Below are 18,389 nucleotides of genomic sequence, written 5' to 3' on the forward strand. Positions count from 1 at the left end.
CAGGATGGGAGTGGCAGGGGGGGGGGGTGCAGCCAGTCCCCAGTGGGTACCGTTTCTACAAGCAGGGCAGCCTCTCCTGCCCACTCCCAGCCCCTGCAGCCTGCCCTCAGGCCCCACCTCCCTCTCCTGACGTTGCGGCCTGGTTTCCCCCCACTGCTGGTAGCTAGCCACCCTTGGTGGGGAGGCTTAGCAGGAAGGACACCTGGGTTTACAGGCTGAAATTCCTCTTCGTGGATTCTGAGTCAGCCAGGGCACCTGCTTCACCCACCACCGCCCAGAGCCCAAGTGGTGCTGGGAGGGAAGATGTTTGTTCTTGGCCTTTCAGCTCAAGCCAGAATGTCCTGGAATGTCAAGGGAGGCCAAGGTTCCCTGGTGACCTACCCATGCTCATCCGGTACGACCTTACGGCTTCTGTGAGCTCAGAGATTTCCAGAACTTCTACTTCAGCTTCTAGCACATCTATGTTGGAGAAATTATCTGGCAGCAAAATCTTCTGTGAACGGAGAAAATTTACTTGAAAGGAAAAGGAAGACAAAATGAGTTAATGAGGTTATTTCTTGTTTAACTGTAGGTCTAGGTTTTGGCAAGTTTTCAGTGCCGCACCGTATCCTAGGCTCTGCTTGTTGTAAAATGATTTTAAAACACACCTGATTAGGTTAACTTTGTGCGTTTATAGGTGAGAGACCCCAATTACTCTGTTTCCTGTGTCTGAGTCCATGGGTGCAGCCTCTCCTGGCCTGGCCTGGAACTCCCAAGCAGGCCCTCCTGCAGAGCACACTGACCCTGAGACTTACCCTGTGAGTCTTGAACCAAGGGCAGGTCATTCCAAAAGAGGGTGTTGTCTTGCTGCCCAGCCAAGCCTGGGCTGGCAGTTGGCACTTGCGCTTTGTCTCTGCCTGGATTGCAGTGTGGGAGGCAGAGACGGAGCCAGCGCTAACAGCCTGTGTGAATCAATTTGGAGATGCAGAAGCACATCACGGACCACTTCCTAGGCGACTACGAATAGGAACGGCAGTAGCTCCGGGCACTGGGCCCCTCACGCAACCTGGGTGTTCACTGCCAGCAGCAACGACATCTTGGGAGCACAGGGGACACTCAGTTCACGTCCCCAACAGAGCTTGTGCTGGGACAGTGCAGGGAAGGAGGTGCTCAGGTACCTCTGGGGAACCTCAATCACGCTCCATGCACCTTCCTTTTCACTCGAGTTGGTGGTGGGACCATCCTCTGAAACAATCCTATCTCATTTAACGGTAAGAGGAGCGCAGGCCTGGCGCCTGCTTGGATGCGTCAGGGCGGAGTAAGAAGAGAAGCTGACTGGAGTCCAGCCCAGCACTCTGCCCTTCACACTGGCTCCTGCGACTCCTGACACCGCCTCAGGTGGTTTCCAGTGCCTCTTTACAGCCAGGCCATCCCCAAACAGGGAGTAAAACAGCTCTGAGCCTGGGGGAGTCTAATGCTAGAACCTGTTTGTCTTCTGGAAGGCTCTGTCATGTTTTCACCACCACTGCCCAGGGAGGTTCCTGAGAGCCTGTACACCAAGCTGGGCCCGTGGGGTGTAGGATGAGGAGGGGTAGGTGGTCTGTGCCCCTACCCCCAACACACACCACCCCTGGACAGAGCAATCACCAATGAAGCGGAACTCGCTGCACTCGCACTCGATCAGGGCCACAGTCTCCGCCAGCCACAGCAGGTTGTCTTCAGTCACCAGGCTCGGATACTTGGTCACCAGGTCTAGGGGCAGGAAGCAGTAGTGCACTTCCTCTTCTGTGTCTAACAGCGGAGTGTCCATGAGCCCCAAAGGCGCCTTATCGTGCAGACCTGGAGGGGAATGCACAGGGGGCGTCACCACCTCCCAGAGGCCAAGCTCTGTCTTCAGGGCTCTCACTGGCCCAGGGCCCCAAAGGAAGCTGGAGAGACCACCCAGGAGATGGCCCCTACCATGCACTTCCTTCTCTCTTTTCAGAGGTAGCCCTAAGGTTTAGAAGGAGTATGGGGTGGGGGTGGGGGGAAGCAAAGCATAGAAATCTATTTTTCTATAGACAGTGAACAGAGTGGGACATGTGACATTTTAGCTTATATACCCAAAGTCATTAAATTAATTTACCCATGTGGTTATTTCTAATTGATCAACCACTGTGACCTACAGATGAAATAGATGCCTTTAACATTTCTAGAAGCTCAAAACCCATCAATAACCATGACTGCCTTATTCTGGTGTCCCGGGCAGGCTGACCTATGCTGCAAGGCGCTTATCAGACAGTGGTCATCTGAGGACAGCCTAAACGAGTGATGGAGCTCCCCGACTTCTAGCCTCGTCCGAGTGACACTGGCATGCAGAGGAATGAACGCGGAGGAGGCTGCTTAGTTCCAGTGGGCAAACAACCACGGAGCACGCAGACCGAGGGAGAGGACAGAGAGGTAGAGAGAGCACCCAGAACTCAGGAATCAGGGGGCTCTGGGTGGATGCCATTTCTGTTAGGGTGAGTACAAGGGAAGCTGGTGTGGGCTTCAGGGAGGGCCACCCTGTCCTGATTTTACCTGTGAAGGCTGGGCTTTTTATTGGAAATTCTGAGGGCTTGCTGATACACTTCCATGTTCGCCAGTAGTTCAAAGACGCTCTCTCGGCAACAGGTATGTCTGCCGGCCGCACACGTAGATGGTGTTTCCCCTCCTTCAGATTGTCTAGAGTCTGTTAGATAGAGACGATTACTGCCTGCTACTCTTCACCAAGTACCTCTCTACCATCTCTAGAGTAAATGCCAGGAAAAACAGTATATGACTGACTTTGGTAAAGCACTTTGAAACAAATCAAGCCAATCAAACAAAATGCAGAAAGTTTTATAATAATTATGTATTTAATTTTATTATTTTTTAAAATTTGTGATAGGGCATGTGTACTCACCAGGGAGTGAGACAGAGAGAGTGAGAAAGCAAGCTGCCAGGTCCAGGACTTGAACAGCAGTTGGCCATGTGGGAGTCCAGTGCCTCAACTCCCACACCACCTCCTGGCCCCCCAAAATGTAAAAATTTAGGGCTCTAGGATGACATGCTGATATTCAAGAAACCAATGATTATTTATTTTCTTTTTATTTATTTCTTTATTTTTTGTTTATTTTTGCCATAGGGCACGTGTGCTTGCTGGAGAGAAATAGAGAGAAAGAGAAAGTGAGAAATTACCCTTTGGGGGGGGGATGACCATTCTACAATCCCTGCTCCTCCATTCTCCCCTCAGGATTTTGGGTACGCATGCATATGTGCCTGGGATGATTTTCAAGCCACTGAGTCTAGGGCTTGAACCACAGTCGACCATATGGAATCCAGTGCCTACTCACCACACCACTTTTTGTCCCCTCACCTCTGATTTTTGAAATCTTTTTTTCTTTTTTCAGACAGGGTCTTGCTATGTGGCAATTCTGCCTCAGCCTCCCAAGTAGCTGGGACTACAGGGTCACACCTTTGTGTGTGACCTGGATTTTAGGGAGGGCTGGGAATTGAACCCAGGCCTCCTGGTGTCCCAGTCTGCTGAGTAGCAATGTTAATCAGCATGAACTATTTTTTTTAATACTTTTTTTTTTTTTTTTTTTTTTTTTTTTTTTTTAGGGCGGCTGCACTTTCCAAAAACAAAAACGATGCACTTGCCAGAAAGACAAAGGATCTTGGGCATGCATGTACATGTGCCCAGTGTGAGTTTAAGCCACCGGGTCCAGGCCTTGAACCCTGGTCGACTACATGAGAGCTCAGCGACATAGCCATTACACTAACTGCTGGTCCCCAACATGCACTATTACGGCAGGGCTGAAACAATTGTTTCATGTTGAGTAATAGTAATTTATCTTGTACAATGTAAAGAGTAACTTGGGACAAATGTGGTGAGTGTCTTACTGGTGAAGCAATTGAGGTCAAAGGCTTTGTGACCTGTCCCAGCCGTCTTAACCACCTCACTACCTACTGAACCCAAAAGTGATCCTTTTCAAGGCAATATACGACCAACTTTTTTTCTCTAAGATCTTCATAATGGACAGGATGCCTCAGATTCAGTAGGAAAGTAATAAAAAACAAACAAAAAACAAAAAACAAAAAAAACCCTGCTTTTAATCACTGGCTAAGCCCTTGATGAAGCCCTTGTGAAGTTTCTCTTGGGAATCCTAGGTGTTGAGAAAAGCCCCCTGGTGGCCACAGCTATATTAGTATCACATAGTGCTTTGGGTCTGCAAAAGGTGGACCAGAATGGGAGAACTGGGGCCAGCAGGTGGCGTGGAGGTTACAATGCTGGATCACACATGGCCCGTGATTCGAGTCCTGGACCTGGTAGCTTGAAAATCATGCCAGGCACATGTGCTTACATGCTCAAAATCCTCAGAGGAGAATGGAGGAGAAAGGATTGTATCATGGCCATCCCCCCAGGGCATGATTTTTCACTTTCCCTCTCCCTGATGAGTGCACACTCCCTATAGCAAACACACACACACACACACACACACACACATACACACAAGAATGGGAAAATCTTCCCCACGTTGGGTGACCATAGAAGTAGAGAAGGACTGGGCAATGGCTGGGCTGCAAGGAGTGTTTTCCTGTGGTATTGAGTAAGGGGTAGGGGGTGGGAGTTAAATGCTGGAAAAGGGTCTATAATTCATTTTTTAAAATTATTTAATTTTACTTATTAATTCATTTTAATTTGACCAGAGAGAGACAGAGAGAGAAAGAGGGAAAGTGAGAAAGGAAGTTCACCAGGTCCGGGACTTGAACCGTGATCAGCCACATGAGAGTGTCCAGTGCCTTAACCACCACACCACCAGCTGCCCCCCCATTCATTCATTTTAGAAACACTTGTTATGCACCACCAAGGCCTAGTCAAACACCATTCCTAGACCCAAGGTACTTCAGCTTGAGAGAGAAGAAAGGCAATTACTGACTTCTACTGAGATAAGAGCCAGCAACAACATGAAGTTTCTGGACCTTCGGGAACCCTGGGATTTATTTCCTCAGCATTTGAAGGGGACCCCAGCTTTCTGGTTCCTCTTCATTTGGGACTGCAAGCTTTAGCTTCTATGTCGAGCTGTCGGCTCTCCTGAGGAAGAGAACGGGGGAGGGATGGTTTTCTGCATGAAAGGGTGGCTGGCCTCGAACAAAGAGGGATAAACACGAAGTACCAGGAAGGTGACAAAGAGGCCAGAACAAATCCTGCATCCCTAGGTGGGCAGGCATATTGTGGCAAGGTGAGGGACAATAGCCTGGTAGTGTTTGTGCTTAGAAATAGGACAAAGCAAGGAAAATGTTGTCTGTGTCAGGAGGGAGAGGAGGGGATGAGGGCTGGGGAGTGGGTAGGGACGCAGACTGAGTCACCCGCCTTTGTGCCTCAAGTGTAACCTTTTATAAGGTGCGAGAAGTTGTGGGAGTGAAGGAGATGAAATCTAGAGCAACGAACAAGAGCCAGAGAACAAAAGGCTCTGAGCTGCCTGGAGAGTTCTGATTTATCCCCGGTAAGGAGAAGCCCTGAGGAGTTAAAGCAGGGACTGTTACTTGGCTGTAATTCACACTGTCAGCCAGCAAGTCTGATGACTCTGTCTCCTTCCTCCATCTGCTCTCTCTCTCTTCCCCAGTCCTGGCCCCTTGGTTCCCCACCCCAGGCCCTTTCTACATAGTGATTTTTAAAACACATGAACAAGTCTAAGTCACTCCCAATTTTCAAAAAATTTCTATTTTCCCCTTGTCTACAGGATCAAGCCCAGCTCCCCTTAGAACTGTACGTGAGGTCCTTAACCCACGAGCAGCAGGTAAACACCAAAAGCATAGGGCTTTGGACTTAGACCTGGCTTTGAATCTTCATTCCATGACTTAAAGCTAACATTTAGGGACCAGCAGATGGCATAATGGTTGTGTAGCTGGACTCCCACGTAGTCAATCATGACTTGAGTCCTGGACCCATCGGCTTCAAAGTCAGACCGGAAGGGTGTGCTTGTGTGCCCAAGATCCCGAGAGGAGAATGGAGGAGAAGGGATTGCAGTATGGCCATTCCCCTGGGAGAGTGATTTCTTGCTTTCTGTCTCTCTGCCAAGTGCATGCGCCCTATAGCAAAAATCTCTCTGGAAAGAAAAAGAAAGAAAGAAAGCTAACGGTTATTGCCCATTTTTAATCTGATCCCTTCTCATAATCCCCTGCCCACAAAGTAGGCTCTGGTATTATCACTCCCTTTGAGCACATGGGAAACCAGGCCCAGGAAGAGGCTGGGGATCCAGTACCCCAAGTTGGTGGCGATGCTGGGAGGATGCTAGATTCCCAGTTCTTAAGCACAGTTCTTACCAGTCACCTCCCACTTGTCACAGAACTTGCAAAGCCTCAGGCCTTACAGGTGAAATGGAGACAGTAAAATCTGGAAGGTGTTATAAAGATTAAAGGAAATACTATGCTAACTTATTTCCTCTTCATGGTAAGATCCCAGACTACCTTTCCAGCCTCCTCTCCCACCATTCTTTCTGTTTTCATCCCATCGTCAGTGACATGAAACCACAGAAGCTCCAAAACCACACCATGATCTTCCATGCCTCCTCTGTTTCTTAGGCTCAGAATATTCCTCTGCCTGGACCTCCCCAGCCCGAGCAGGTCACCCTCCTCCTTTACTCTCACAGAAACACACACACTTCTTAATGCAGGCCTCTAGCTTGGTTTCAGACCTGTCCTTTTGCAGAGGGAGGGGTTGAATTGATGCACCCTCACCTCCCAGTCTAGAACCGGGCATGGAGTAAGTGCTCAGAACTGCCATTACATGAAAGAATGCCTGGAAATGGAGGGCTGGACGGCTGAGTCCTCTAGGAAAGGAAGCAAAGAGAGTCACGGGGGATCCCAAAAGGAGCTGGTGGGGAAGTGGACTGTGCCCATAAAACTAAGAAAGATGCTGAGTACCCCAAACCAAAGGAAAAGCCAGAATAGGATTACCACCAGCCGTGCCCACAGAGAGGAGAAGGCAGCGAAGAGAGCGATTCCAGCTGGGGACCTGGAGGCCAGAAGGAGGACTTAAGGGTTTGAGGTATGGGGATGGAGAAGAGGGAGAGAGGATGGCAGGAAGAAAGGGCCCAGTGTGGGTCTGATGATAATGGACAGAAAGATGACGGGCTGATTAGCAAGAAAAGAGTGAAACTAGGCAGGGCGGGGAAGAGAGAGCACAGCACCCCAGGCCCACACTAAGCTACCACGTCACAGGAAGTTACTTTACCTGCAGATTCAAACTCTGAGATTCTGTTTCAGCAGAGAACACGGTGGTGCCATCGAATGACTCTAAAATGACCACACGAGATGAGAAAAATCACTTCTAGGACAACACCCATTTGCAGTGTTGAGAACAGCCCTATTTGGAGTGTTGTTTGGGGTGGCTCAATCATGACAGTCCAACCAGCTTGAGAGGAGCCGTGCTAGTTGAGGGGAGGATGAGCTATTCTGTAGAATGCAATCTCCATTTCCCGCTGTTTCCACTAATGTAAAGTATGAGCAGCATCGTTTTACCCAAGAAAGGTATGTTTGAGAAAATCTTTTAAATTTTTTTTAAGTTCACATATTTCTTTCTTTCATGAGAGGGATAGTACCCCCAACAGGGTCTTGATGCCTCAATCCACTTTTCAACCTCAGCAACCCTAGATCGCCGGTTTGTGTGTCTGGCGTACCAAGGGAGGTCTCCAAACGTGAAGCTAGAGTTTTTCCAAGTAGGTCAGCCTCACAGAGCAGCGTGTTTTACCTCTGCACTACCCTTAGGCCCCAATACATCTTTTAAACGAGAGAGAGAAAAAACAAGAACAAACCCCAGAGATCCACAAAAATGGCAGTTCTTGCCGGTCAGATCATGCTGCCTCCTAGTCACTCCCCAGGGGAATGGCCACACCACAATCTCCTCTTCCATTTTCCTTCCGGGATCTTCCGGACACACGCGCGCGCGCACACACACACACACACACACTCCTAGCATGATTCTCTGCCTGCTAGTCAGTCTTGCTTAGACTCAGAAGCCCCAGCAAGGTTGTCTTCTGAACTCTCCCAAGTAAGTCCTCGCTCTGACTCTTAGCAATACAAGTTCTCTACTCACAGGAAGCCATTGGGATGCTGTAAAAACGCAGAAAGCATTGCCCAGTGCCCTCCCCTGCTTATTTACGGTCTGTCAGTCTTCCCTAACAGATGTAACCTCTAAGGCCCTTGCCTGTTTTGTCCGTCCTCTGCTGTATTCACAGCATCTAGGACAGTGCCTGCGGGATCACAATACATTTTTCTTGAATGAATGACTAAATGGAGAACACTCCAGAGAGCCTGGGCTTCTAGCTGCCCCTTGGCTTTGCTGACAGAAGTCGTCACAGAGTAAGTGGCTGGTCTTCTGGGGGTCAACTTCAAGTCTACTTTCATCTGCTTGAATATTACCTCTAGGAATTTTATTCTTCACATGTTATGACCTGGAAAATCATTGCAGGGAGAACTTCCTTAGGGAAATACAGGCCTAAATTCAGATGGCTAATTGCTAGCACAGGCATAACTGATATTGTGTTTGGCCTAGATAGTAGTGAAGAAAAGGTATCTATCAAAAGCGTCGTGAAATTGATGGCTCGGAGGTGTGTGTGTGTGTTTCCCAAAGGATGGCTGGCAAGTGCATGCTCTGGCAGAGCTTTGGGGCTTTTACAGAGTTTCCCAAAGCAGTGGCAGTTCTCAGGGTGCCTTATATTCTTTATTTTTTATTTTTTTTAGATTTTTGCCATAGGGCATGTGTATTCACTGGAGAGAGAGACAGAGGATCAGTGAGAAATCACTCCCCAGGGGGGCTGACCACACTGCAATTCCTTTCATCCATTCTCCTCTTGGGGTTTTGGGCATGTGTACACATATGCCTAGCGCGATCTTTGTAGCTTTTTAAAAAGAGTTTTGTTTTTTTATTTTGGCCTTAGGGCATGTGCACTCACCAGAGACAGAGAGATAGTGAGCAGGAAAGTGAGAAATCACTCCCCAGGGGAATAGCCACACCACAATCCCCTCTCTTCCATTTTCTTCCCGGGGTCTTCAGCACACACACACGCACACACACACACACACACACACACACACACACACACACCTAGCATGATTCAACATACGCACACCTACCATGATCCTCAAGCCACTGGGTCCAGGACTCGAACTGCAGTTGGCCATTTGGGAGTCCAGCAACATAACCATTATGCCATCTGCTGGCCCCTACACAGCATGATTTTTAAGCTGCCAGGTCCAGAACTTGAACTGCTGTCAGACATGTGGAAGTCCGGCAGGGGGCATGGTGATTGGGGTGCTGGACGACCTACCTGGTTGACCACAGCTCGAGTCCTGGACCTGGCAGCTTGCTTTCTTTCCCTGCCTCACTGCCTGCATCTCTCTCTGGTCAAATTGAAAATAAATTAATTAAATATAATAATAATTATTATTAAAATAATAGTAATAATAATTATTATTATTTTGGAGACGTTTTTGAAATAGGGTGCATGTGCTCGCCAGAAAGACAGAGAAAGAGGGACCAGCAGTTAGCATAATGGCTATGTTGCTGGACTCCCATTGTAGTCAACTGCGGTTCACGTCCCAGATCTGGTGGCTTAAAACTCATGCCGGGCGAGTGTGTGTGCGTGCCCAAGATCCCAAGAGGAGAATGGAGGAGAAGGGATTGCGGCGTGGCCATCCCCCCTGGGGGGTGATTTCTCGCTTTCTATCTCTCTGTCTGTCTGGTGAGCGCATGCGCCCTATGGCAAAAACCTCTCCCAAGAAAAAGAAAGAAAGAAAGTCAGAGACAGACAGAGAGACAGAAAGCAAGAAATCACCCCCCAGGGGGGATGGCCATGCCGCAATCCCTTCTTCTCCATTCTCCTCTTGGGATCTTGGGCACGCACGCACACGCGCCCGGCGTGAGTTTTAAGCCACCGGGTCTGGGACTCGAACCACAGTCAGCTACATGGGAGTCCAGTGACATAGCCATTACACCAACTGCTGGTTCCTGTAAATTAAATAATTCTTAAAAGAAAAAAAACAACGAAACCAGAGAGACAATAGGCTTCCTTAAAACATCAGGCTAGGCCTCCGAAGTGTCACATTTAGGCCAAGCCTTAAGAGGGAAGCACTCTAGGATGATGATAGCAAATTAAAAGGATAGCAAGAGGCTGGCAGGTGGCATAGTGGATAAGGGTGCTGGACTCCCACATGGCTGACTATGGTTCAAGTCCCAGAACTGGCAGCTTGCTTTCTTACTTTCCCTTTCTCTCTTGCTCTATCCCTCTCTGGTCAAATTAAAATAAATAAATACGGTTGAATAAAACAATTATTTATTTTTTTGAGAGGTTTTTACTATAGGGCGCGTGTGCTTGCCAGAAAGACAGACAGAGACAGAAAGACAGAAAGCAAGAAATCATGGGGGTGATGGCCACATCGCAATCCCTTCTCCTCCATTCTCCTCTTGGGGTCTTGGACGTGCACACACACGTGCCCGGCGTGAGTTTAAGCCACTGGGCCTGGGACTCGAACTGTGGTCGACTACATGGGAACCCAGCAACATAGCCCTTACCCCAACTGCTGGCCCCAATTCTTAAAAAAAAAGAGAGGTAGTGAGAGGGGCCAGCAGGTGGTATGGTGGTTAAGGGCTCTGGATTTCCACATGGTCAACTGCGATTCGAGTCCCGGACCTGGTGATTTGTTTTCTCACTTTCCTTCTCTCTCTCACTCGGTCCCTCTCTAGTCAAATTAAAATAAATAAAGTTAAAAAAAATCATTCTTTTTTATAAAAGGTGTAGTGAGAAAGCACATGGGGTGCTTAGAAATGTAGGTGGGAGTGCCTGTGTACGTGTGTGCGTGTGTACATGGCCGTGTGTCATGGCACGTGTATGTGTGGGGTTACAAGCCAGGACCAGCAGAAGGGCCGCATGTGAGAAGCGCTGATGCCATGTCAAAAGGCTTGCACTTGAGTTGTCCCCTTGGCCATAACCATGGACGGGCTACACCGTCAGAGGAAGATCTGCTGTTTCTACCATCTCCTTCCTTCCCGAGATCACGGTAGCAATGTGTCCCACATCACCAGTAACAGGAAATGCACCACCACCACTGGTCTATTTCCTTAAACGTGCCGTTAGTGTGAGCAGCATAGGCACTCCCCAGCTCCCTTAAGCACATGGAACACAGGCATATTTGGGTTGCTTTTTGGCAGCAGAATGCCCACAAAACAGAACAATTTAAGATTCCAAACTTAGAAGTTCCCAGAAGGCAGGGGGAAAAAAACCCACAAGTAGCATGTGTTGTCAATATTATGTCCTCGGTGGATTTTCAGGAGTAAGTAAAAGGAAACCAATAGTCTGCGTGGACCTTGGGCGCTCGTGAGTGACCCTGGGAAAAATGTCACACTACACAGTGGCAGCTGTGACTCCCAGCCAGGCCGATGGCATGTGAGAGGCTTGGAGCAGTTTACATTTAGGTGAAGGTTTCCCAGGACTGGCCCTATGGCCTTGCGGTTAAGGAAGCTGGATCCCACATGAACAATTGTGGTCTAAATCCCAGCCCCTCAGCTTGAAAACCCATTGGGGGCATGTACATTTGTGCCCCAAATCGCAGCAGGCTGGAGAAATAAAGCAGAATGGTTACAGTATGATCAAGCCCCAGTGGGGCTCCTTTCTCCCTTTTCTTCTTTGTCTCTCTGCCTTTCCATCTCTCTCTGATGAGCACAAACTCCCTATGGCAATTAAAAAAAAAAATAGAATGCCTTTCCAAATTGCACAGAAAGTTATAGGAGACTCTGACATTCACCTACAAACTTGGAATGACTACTTTGTATTTCTCTTGTGAACGATATACAACATTCCAAAATAACCAGGTTTGTGGATTAATGTATCCGCTTTGACGACTCTCCATTTATCTCTCTAGATCTGACGGCTTCCATGAATTCCAGACCTGTGCTTCCAGCACCTCCTCACCATTTCCACTTGAATGTTTATCACCTTTTCCTTGCCTCCAAAACGTAACACATTCAAACCCTATTTCCTGATTTCTCCCGTGAACTTGTACATCCCTCAGAACCTACCATTTACCTGGTTACTCAGGACAGAAACAAAGGCGTTGGCCACTCTCTCTCTCTCTTCTTTTTTAAAGAGGTTTTTGCTATAGGGCACATGCACTCGCCAGAAAGACAGAGAGAGAAACAGAAAGCAAGAAATCACCTCCCGGGGGGATGGCCACGCTGTAAATCCCTTCTCCTCCGTTCTCCTCTCTGGATCGTGGGCACACACACACACGCACCCAATGTGAGTTTAAGCCACCGGGTCCAGGACTTGAATCGTGGTCGACTATATGGGAGTCCAGCGACATAGCCATTACACTAACTGCTGGTCCTGCATTGGCCATTCTCTATCGCCCTATGTTCAATTTACCAGCAAACCCTGTCATTTCTACCACCAAGACATAGCCAGCATTTGAGCACTTTTAACTCCACTATTAACATGGTACACCGAATGGCCATTATCTTTCACGGATAGGGTATGAATCTCCTATCTGGCCCTCCTGCTTCTTTCCTTGCCCTGCTAGAGTCTCAGAGAGGGGCCAACAGATTTTCTTTCTGCAAATAAATATAATAGGCCAGCTAGTAGGTATTTTGGGTTTTGCTAGCCATACGGGCTCTGTTGCCTGAACTCCTCAGCTCCGTCCTAGCTCAGAGAAGCCAGAGACGGCACACAAATGAGTCAGCATGGCTGCGTTGCAGTAGAACTATCAGCAGACACTGAAACCTGTCCTTCACATAATTTTGACACGACCCCAAATATTTTTCTTTTGATTATTTGACCGACCAAAAATTAAAAACCATTCTTAACTCACAGGCTGTAGAAAAGAGATACTGGCCTGGATTTGGTACGTGGACTGACGTTTGCAGACCTCTGCTCTGATGTTAAGCCCGCAGTCAATTATCTAATCTTTCTTTTTTATACAATTTTATTGAGATATATTGCACATACTATTGGGTTTTTGGGAAAGTCATCATGTATTTTTTTGCATAGAAAAATAGAAAGATACGTCATGACTGGGGCTGGCAGGTGGCATGGTTGTTGGGGACGCTATATTCCCACATGGCCGGTCATGGGTTCAAGTCCTGGACCTGGTGGCTTGCTTTTTCACTTTCCCTTTCTTTCTCTCTCTCTCTCTGGTCAAATTTTCAAAAAAGATAACGAATGAAATTAAATAAATAAATATTTCTTTTTTAAAAGAAAAATATGTCATGACTTTCTTGGTGACCTTAATAGGAAACTTTCCCATAGCGAGCGTCGTTAGGCTAAGAATAGCCAAACTCTATTTTGTCTATTCAACGTGTACAGCTCAGCAGTTTTTAGTATATTCAGATGTGGGCAACCACCACCACAATCTATTTCATTACCCACCTCCCCAAAAAAGCCCTGTACCTGTTAACAGTCACTGCCCATTCTCACCCACCCATTTTTTAAAAAGAATTATTTTACTTAACTTTATTTATCCATTTATTTTACTTTGACCAGAGAGGGACAGAGAAGAAAGAGAGAGAGAGTGGGAAAGCAAGGCACCAGATCTGGGACTTGGAACTACGGTCAGCCATATGGGACTCCTGCGTCCTTAACCACCATGCCACCTACCAGTCCTTCACTCACCCATTAAAAAAAAACGTAAAAAAAAAGAATTATTTTATTTTACTTTATTTATTTACTTATTTTAATTTGGTCAGAGAGGGACAGAGTGAGAGAGAGAGAGAGAGAGAGAGGGAAAGTGAGAAAGTGAGCTGCCAGGTACAGGACTCGAACTGTGGTCAGCTGTGTGGGAATCTAGCACCCTCATCTACCACACCACCTACTGGCCCTCACCCATTTTTTAAAGAATTAATTTAACTGATTATTATTATTTTCTAAATTTTTTCTATAGGACATATACACTCACCAGAGAGATGAAGAGTGAGGAAGAGAGGGAAAGTGAGAGAGTGAGCAGTCAGGTCCAGGACTCTAACTACAGTCCACCACGTGGGAGTCCAGCACCTTAACCCCCAGGCCACCTTCTGGCCCACTTACCTATGTTTTCCCCCACCTTGCATCTCAGACCTGGGCAGCTGCTAATCTACTTTCTGTCTCTCTAAACTTACCTACTCTGCAAATTTTATATAACTAAGATCATACAATTTGTGGTCCCTTGTCTCTGTTTTATTTAAGTAGAATTATATAATATGTGGTTTCTTTTGCTTAACATGGTATTTCAAGGTTCATTCATGTTGTAACACGTGTTCTGCAGTAATGGTTTAGAACAGTGCTGTCCAATGTGGTAGCCACTAGCCGCATGTGGCTACTGGTTATGTGACAGTCTGAACTAGAGGTGTGCTGTAGGTATAAAACATAGATGTTTGGGACCAGCAGATGGCGTAATGGTTACACCACTTGACCATGGTTTCAGTCCTGGACCAGGCAGCTTGAAACTCATGCTGGGGTTATGTGTGTGCTTGTCCGAAATTCTGAGAGGAGAGTGGAGGAGAAGGGATTGAGGTGTGGCCATCCCCCCAGGGGGTGATTTCTTGCTCTCTCTCTCTCTCTCTCTCTGGCAAATATCTCTCCCTAAAAAAAAAAAAAAAATAGATGTTTAAGACTACTAAAGTACAAAAAAATGTAAAATATTTCAATTTCTAAAAATCGATTACATGTTGAGTTTTAAACATATTATTAAAATTAACATTATTTGTTTGTCTCTATTGTTTTTTAAATGTGCCTACTAGTACATTTAAAATGATACATCTGGTTCACATACGTAGCTCACATTATGTTTTTATGGAATCCTCCCATGTTTTCCTAAAGCCATAGAAATAATCCCTGGAACTCACAACGCTCTCAACAAATACCGGCTGAATGCTTTAAACTGGGCTGCCTGAGAGGTTCTTTAGACTAAGAACTGGAAGTGTTTGGTCACTTAAACAAAACACTGAGTATCTAATTAGGCCTTAGGAGAAGAGAAAGTGATGGAAGTGTGTGAGGCTGTGGATTCGCTTGAGGCGCTGTTGGACCCCAGCTGTATTTACACTCTGCTCAATGAATAAACACCACCACTTTAATCCGGTGGACTCAAAAGTTTATTTCTTTCAAAACACCATTCCCAAAGCGCAAGCACTGGTTTCATGGTCCGTTTTAGGGAGGCAGAGCCACGTGATTCTTCAAATACCGTTTGTTCATACAGCTTGAACTGTGGAACTCCCTGACCTGAATGGTTGCCTCTCATTTAGAAGCTGCTTCAGAGATATATTTTGTTTCAACTGGGGAAGTGAGGAAAACAAAGGAGTTAAAAGAGTTTAATAAACTGTATAATAGGCTTGCGTTTTAAAAATAGTTCTTCAGAAATGGTCTTGATCGCTTTGATTTTCTGCAATGGGCAAATTACTCCCTCCCTTTTCCCTCCAAAGAGTGCCTTGGCATAGTCGCCAGCGATACTGACGTGCCAAGCCATTTAAGTGTTTTTGACACCACTTGTGAACAATTTTAGTACTCCATTCCTGGGGCAGTTCAACATTTTTAAATGAAATTCAAGTGGGTAACTTGTAGAGAAAAGAAAAGAAAAGAAAAGAAAAGAAAAGAAAAGAAAAGAAAAGAAAAGAAAAGAAAAGAAAAGAAAAGAAAAGAAAAGAAAAGAAAAGAAAATAATAAATTAAATTTTTTTTTTTTTTTTTTTTTTTTTTTTTAGGTTTTTGCTATAGGACACATTCACTCACTGGAGAGAGACAGAGAGGCAGAGAGAGAGGAAAGTGAGAATTACCCCCCAGAGGGTATGGTCATGCCACAGTCCTGTCTCTTCCATTCTCCTCTCAAGATTTTGGGCGCATATGCACTCGCACCTGGCATGATTTTCAAGCTGCCCTGTCTGGAACGCGAACCATGGTCAGCCATGAGGGACTCTAGCACCTTAACCACTATACCACCTGTTGGCCCCTCCAAATATATACCTTTTAAGAGAAAACAGTGAATTATTTAGTAAGGAGTGTCTATAAGCATATACAATGTAAAATGTTCTCATTCCTTTATGACCAGACACAAACGGTCTATGTCAATTTTCTTCTAGGAGGTGTTGGGGAAGTACAGTTGGCAGTGCACTGAGATGCACTATGACTTCTTGGGTTAGCACTGGTAGAAATGGAGTAAACAACACCTTGTCCAGGATTAACATGGGCATGGCCAGTGGTCCTTTTCAGTCCAAAATTTAGTTCCTCCAGGTTAAAAAAACATCTAAAAATTACTGAATAAGGCCTAGCTGTGGTGGTGCAGGTGATAGGGATGCCGCTGTGCAACATTGGAGCCACATGAAAAGGTTCTGGGTTGACCTGAACATACAAGGGATGTTTTCAGGAACGCCAATGATTGTGGCTGGCAGGAAAGCTGAGGGCTGGGAAGGGATAATGGTGTGACAATACCTTGTCAGGGGCTTCTGTCTCTTTCTTTCAATAAATTAATGAAGTATACTTAAAACATGTCTTACAGGGATCGGCAGATGACATAATATAACGGTTATGTCACTGGACTCCCACATAGTCAACCGTGGTTCAAGTCCCAGCCCAGCAACTCACGCTGGGCATGTGTGCGTGCGTGCCCAAAATCCCAAGAGGAGAACAGAGGAGAAGGGATTGCAGCGTAACCATCCCGTCTGGGGGGTGATTTCTCCCTTTCTGTCTCTTTGTTTCTCTTTGTCTCTCCAGTAAGCGTACGCACCCTATAGGAAAAACCTCTCTCTCTAAAAAAAAGAAAAGTCTTAGAGAGCCAGCAGGTGGTGTGGTGGCTAAGGTGTTAGACTCCCACATGACTGACTGAGGTTCAAGTCTTGGACCCAGTAGCTTGAAAATCATGCTGGGTGCTTGTGTGTGCCCAAAATCCCAAGAGAAAAACAGAGGATAAGAAATTTTGACATGCCATTCCCCTCTGAAGTCAATCTCCTGTGTGACTACATGTGCCCTGTAGCAAGAAAAAAAAAATCTAAAAAAAACAAAACCTTATGAGGGCTGTCAGATGGCGTGACTCTCACATGGCAGTCCCAAACCTGGAGGCTTGCTTTTCTACTTTCTCTTACTCTCTGTCTCTCTCTGGTCAAATTAAACAAATAATAATGATGATAATTTGAAAAAATGGAATAAAAGTAATTCTAAAAAAGGAAAAAAAAACATTACAGAATAAATGTACTACTTAAGATTAGCCACAGAAATGATTCCTGTAATTTGGAGAAAAAAATAGGAGAGAAGGTTTTTGTTGTTGTTGTTAGTTTTTGCTATACGATACGTGTGCTCACCAGAGAAAAACTGAGGAGGGGGGTGAGAAACCGCACCCCAGGGAGGAGGATGATGCTGTGGAATCTCCTCCATTCTCCTTCTCAGATTTTGGGCATGTACACCCATGTGCCCAACATGATTCTTAAGCTGCCAGGTCTGGGACTCGAACTGTGAAGCTGGCATGTAGGAATTTAGCACCTTAATCTCCATACCACCTGCTGGCTCAAAGGTAATGTTTTTTGGTGGTACTTTAATAGCTTAAAAATAAAGGTATTTAAAGTTCTTACAATAAGAAAACAAGAAATCTTGAGACCAGCAGATGGAGTAATGGTTACGTCACTGGACTCCTACATAGTCCACTGTGATTTGAGTCCTGGAACCAGTGGCTTAAAACTCACACTGGAGGACCAGCAGACGACGTAATGATTATGTCACTAGACTCCCATGTAGTTGATATTGGTTTAAGTCCTGGACCTAGTGGCTTAAACTCGCACTGGGTACATTTGCATGCGTGCGCAAGATCCTAAGAATGGAGAAGGGATTGCAGCATGGTCATCCCCCCTAGGGGGTGATTTCTTGTTTTCTGTCTCTCTGTCTCTCCAGCGAGCACATGTGCCCTATAGCAAAATCTTTCTCTAAAAAAAAAAAAAAAGAAAAAAAAAAAACAAAAACCAAAAATCTTATGCTGGGTACATGTTCATACATGCCCAAAATCCCAAGAGGAGAATGGAGGAGAAGGGACTGCAGTGTGGCCATCTCACCTGGGGCGTGATTTCTCACTTTCTGTCTTTCTGGCAAGTGCGTGTGCTCTATAGTAAAAATCTCTCTAAAAAAAGAAAACAAGAAGTTTCTTAGAAAATAGAGATGTGACGGCAAAGGAAATGTTCTTTGGTTTGGAGGACATTTTGAATGTTGTGTACATAACAGATACAATGAGAAGTATTATTCTTGATGAATCTTTCAGATTTTAACTCTCAGACACTGTGTACATAGCAAATTCTACAATTTCTAAAGTTTTCTCCTTTTAAAATTTAACAACAAAAACAAGAAGCAGCTTAAAGTAGGATTTTTTAAGAGCTAGGAGGTTCTCTTGATGCTTAGTAAATTAGTAAAT

General features: G+C 46.0%; 1 protein-coding gene across 3 annotated transcripts in view; it reads right to left on the reverse strand.

Annotated features, from left to right (window-relative positions):
- The window catches only part of KCTD19 (potassium channel tetramerization domain containing 19), a 33,309-nt gene that overhangs the window by 11,499 nt on the left and 3,421 nt on the right, over window positions 1-18,389 (reverse strand). For all 3 annotated transcript variants that reach the window (XM_006155612.2, XM_006155611.2, XM_006155613.3), the window contains exons 3-5: window positions 2,539-2,689; window positions 1,627-1,818; window positions 382-513 (exon numbers count right to left, since the gene is read on the reverse strand). In XM_006155612.2, coding sequence (XP_006155674.1) covers window positions 382-513; window positions 1,627-1,818; window positions 2,539-2,689 — 475 coding nt within the window. The remainder of the gene's footprint in view (window positions 1-381; window positions 514-1,626; window positions 1,819-2,538; window positions 2,690-18,389) is intronic.

Source organism: Tupaia chinensis, unplaced genomic scaffold (genome assembly GCF_000334495.1).
Source record: "Tupaia chinensis unplaced genomic scaffold, TupChi_1.0 Scaffold000463_1, whole genome shotgun sequence".
Classification (NCBI taxonomy): domain Eukaryota; kingdom Metazoa; phylum Chordata; class Mammalia; order Scandentia; family Tupaiidae; genus Tupaia; species Tupaia belangeri.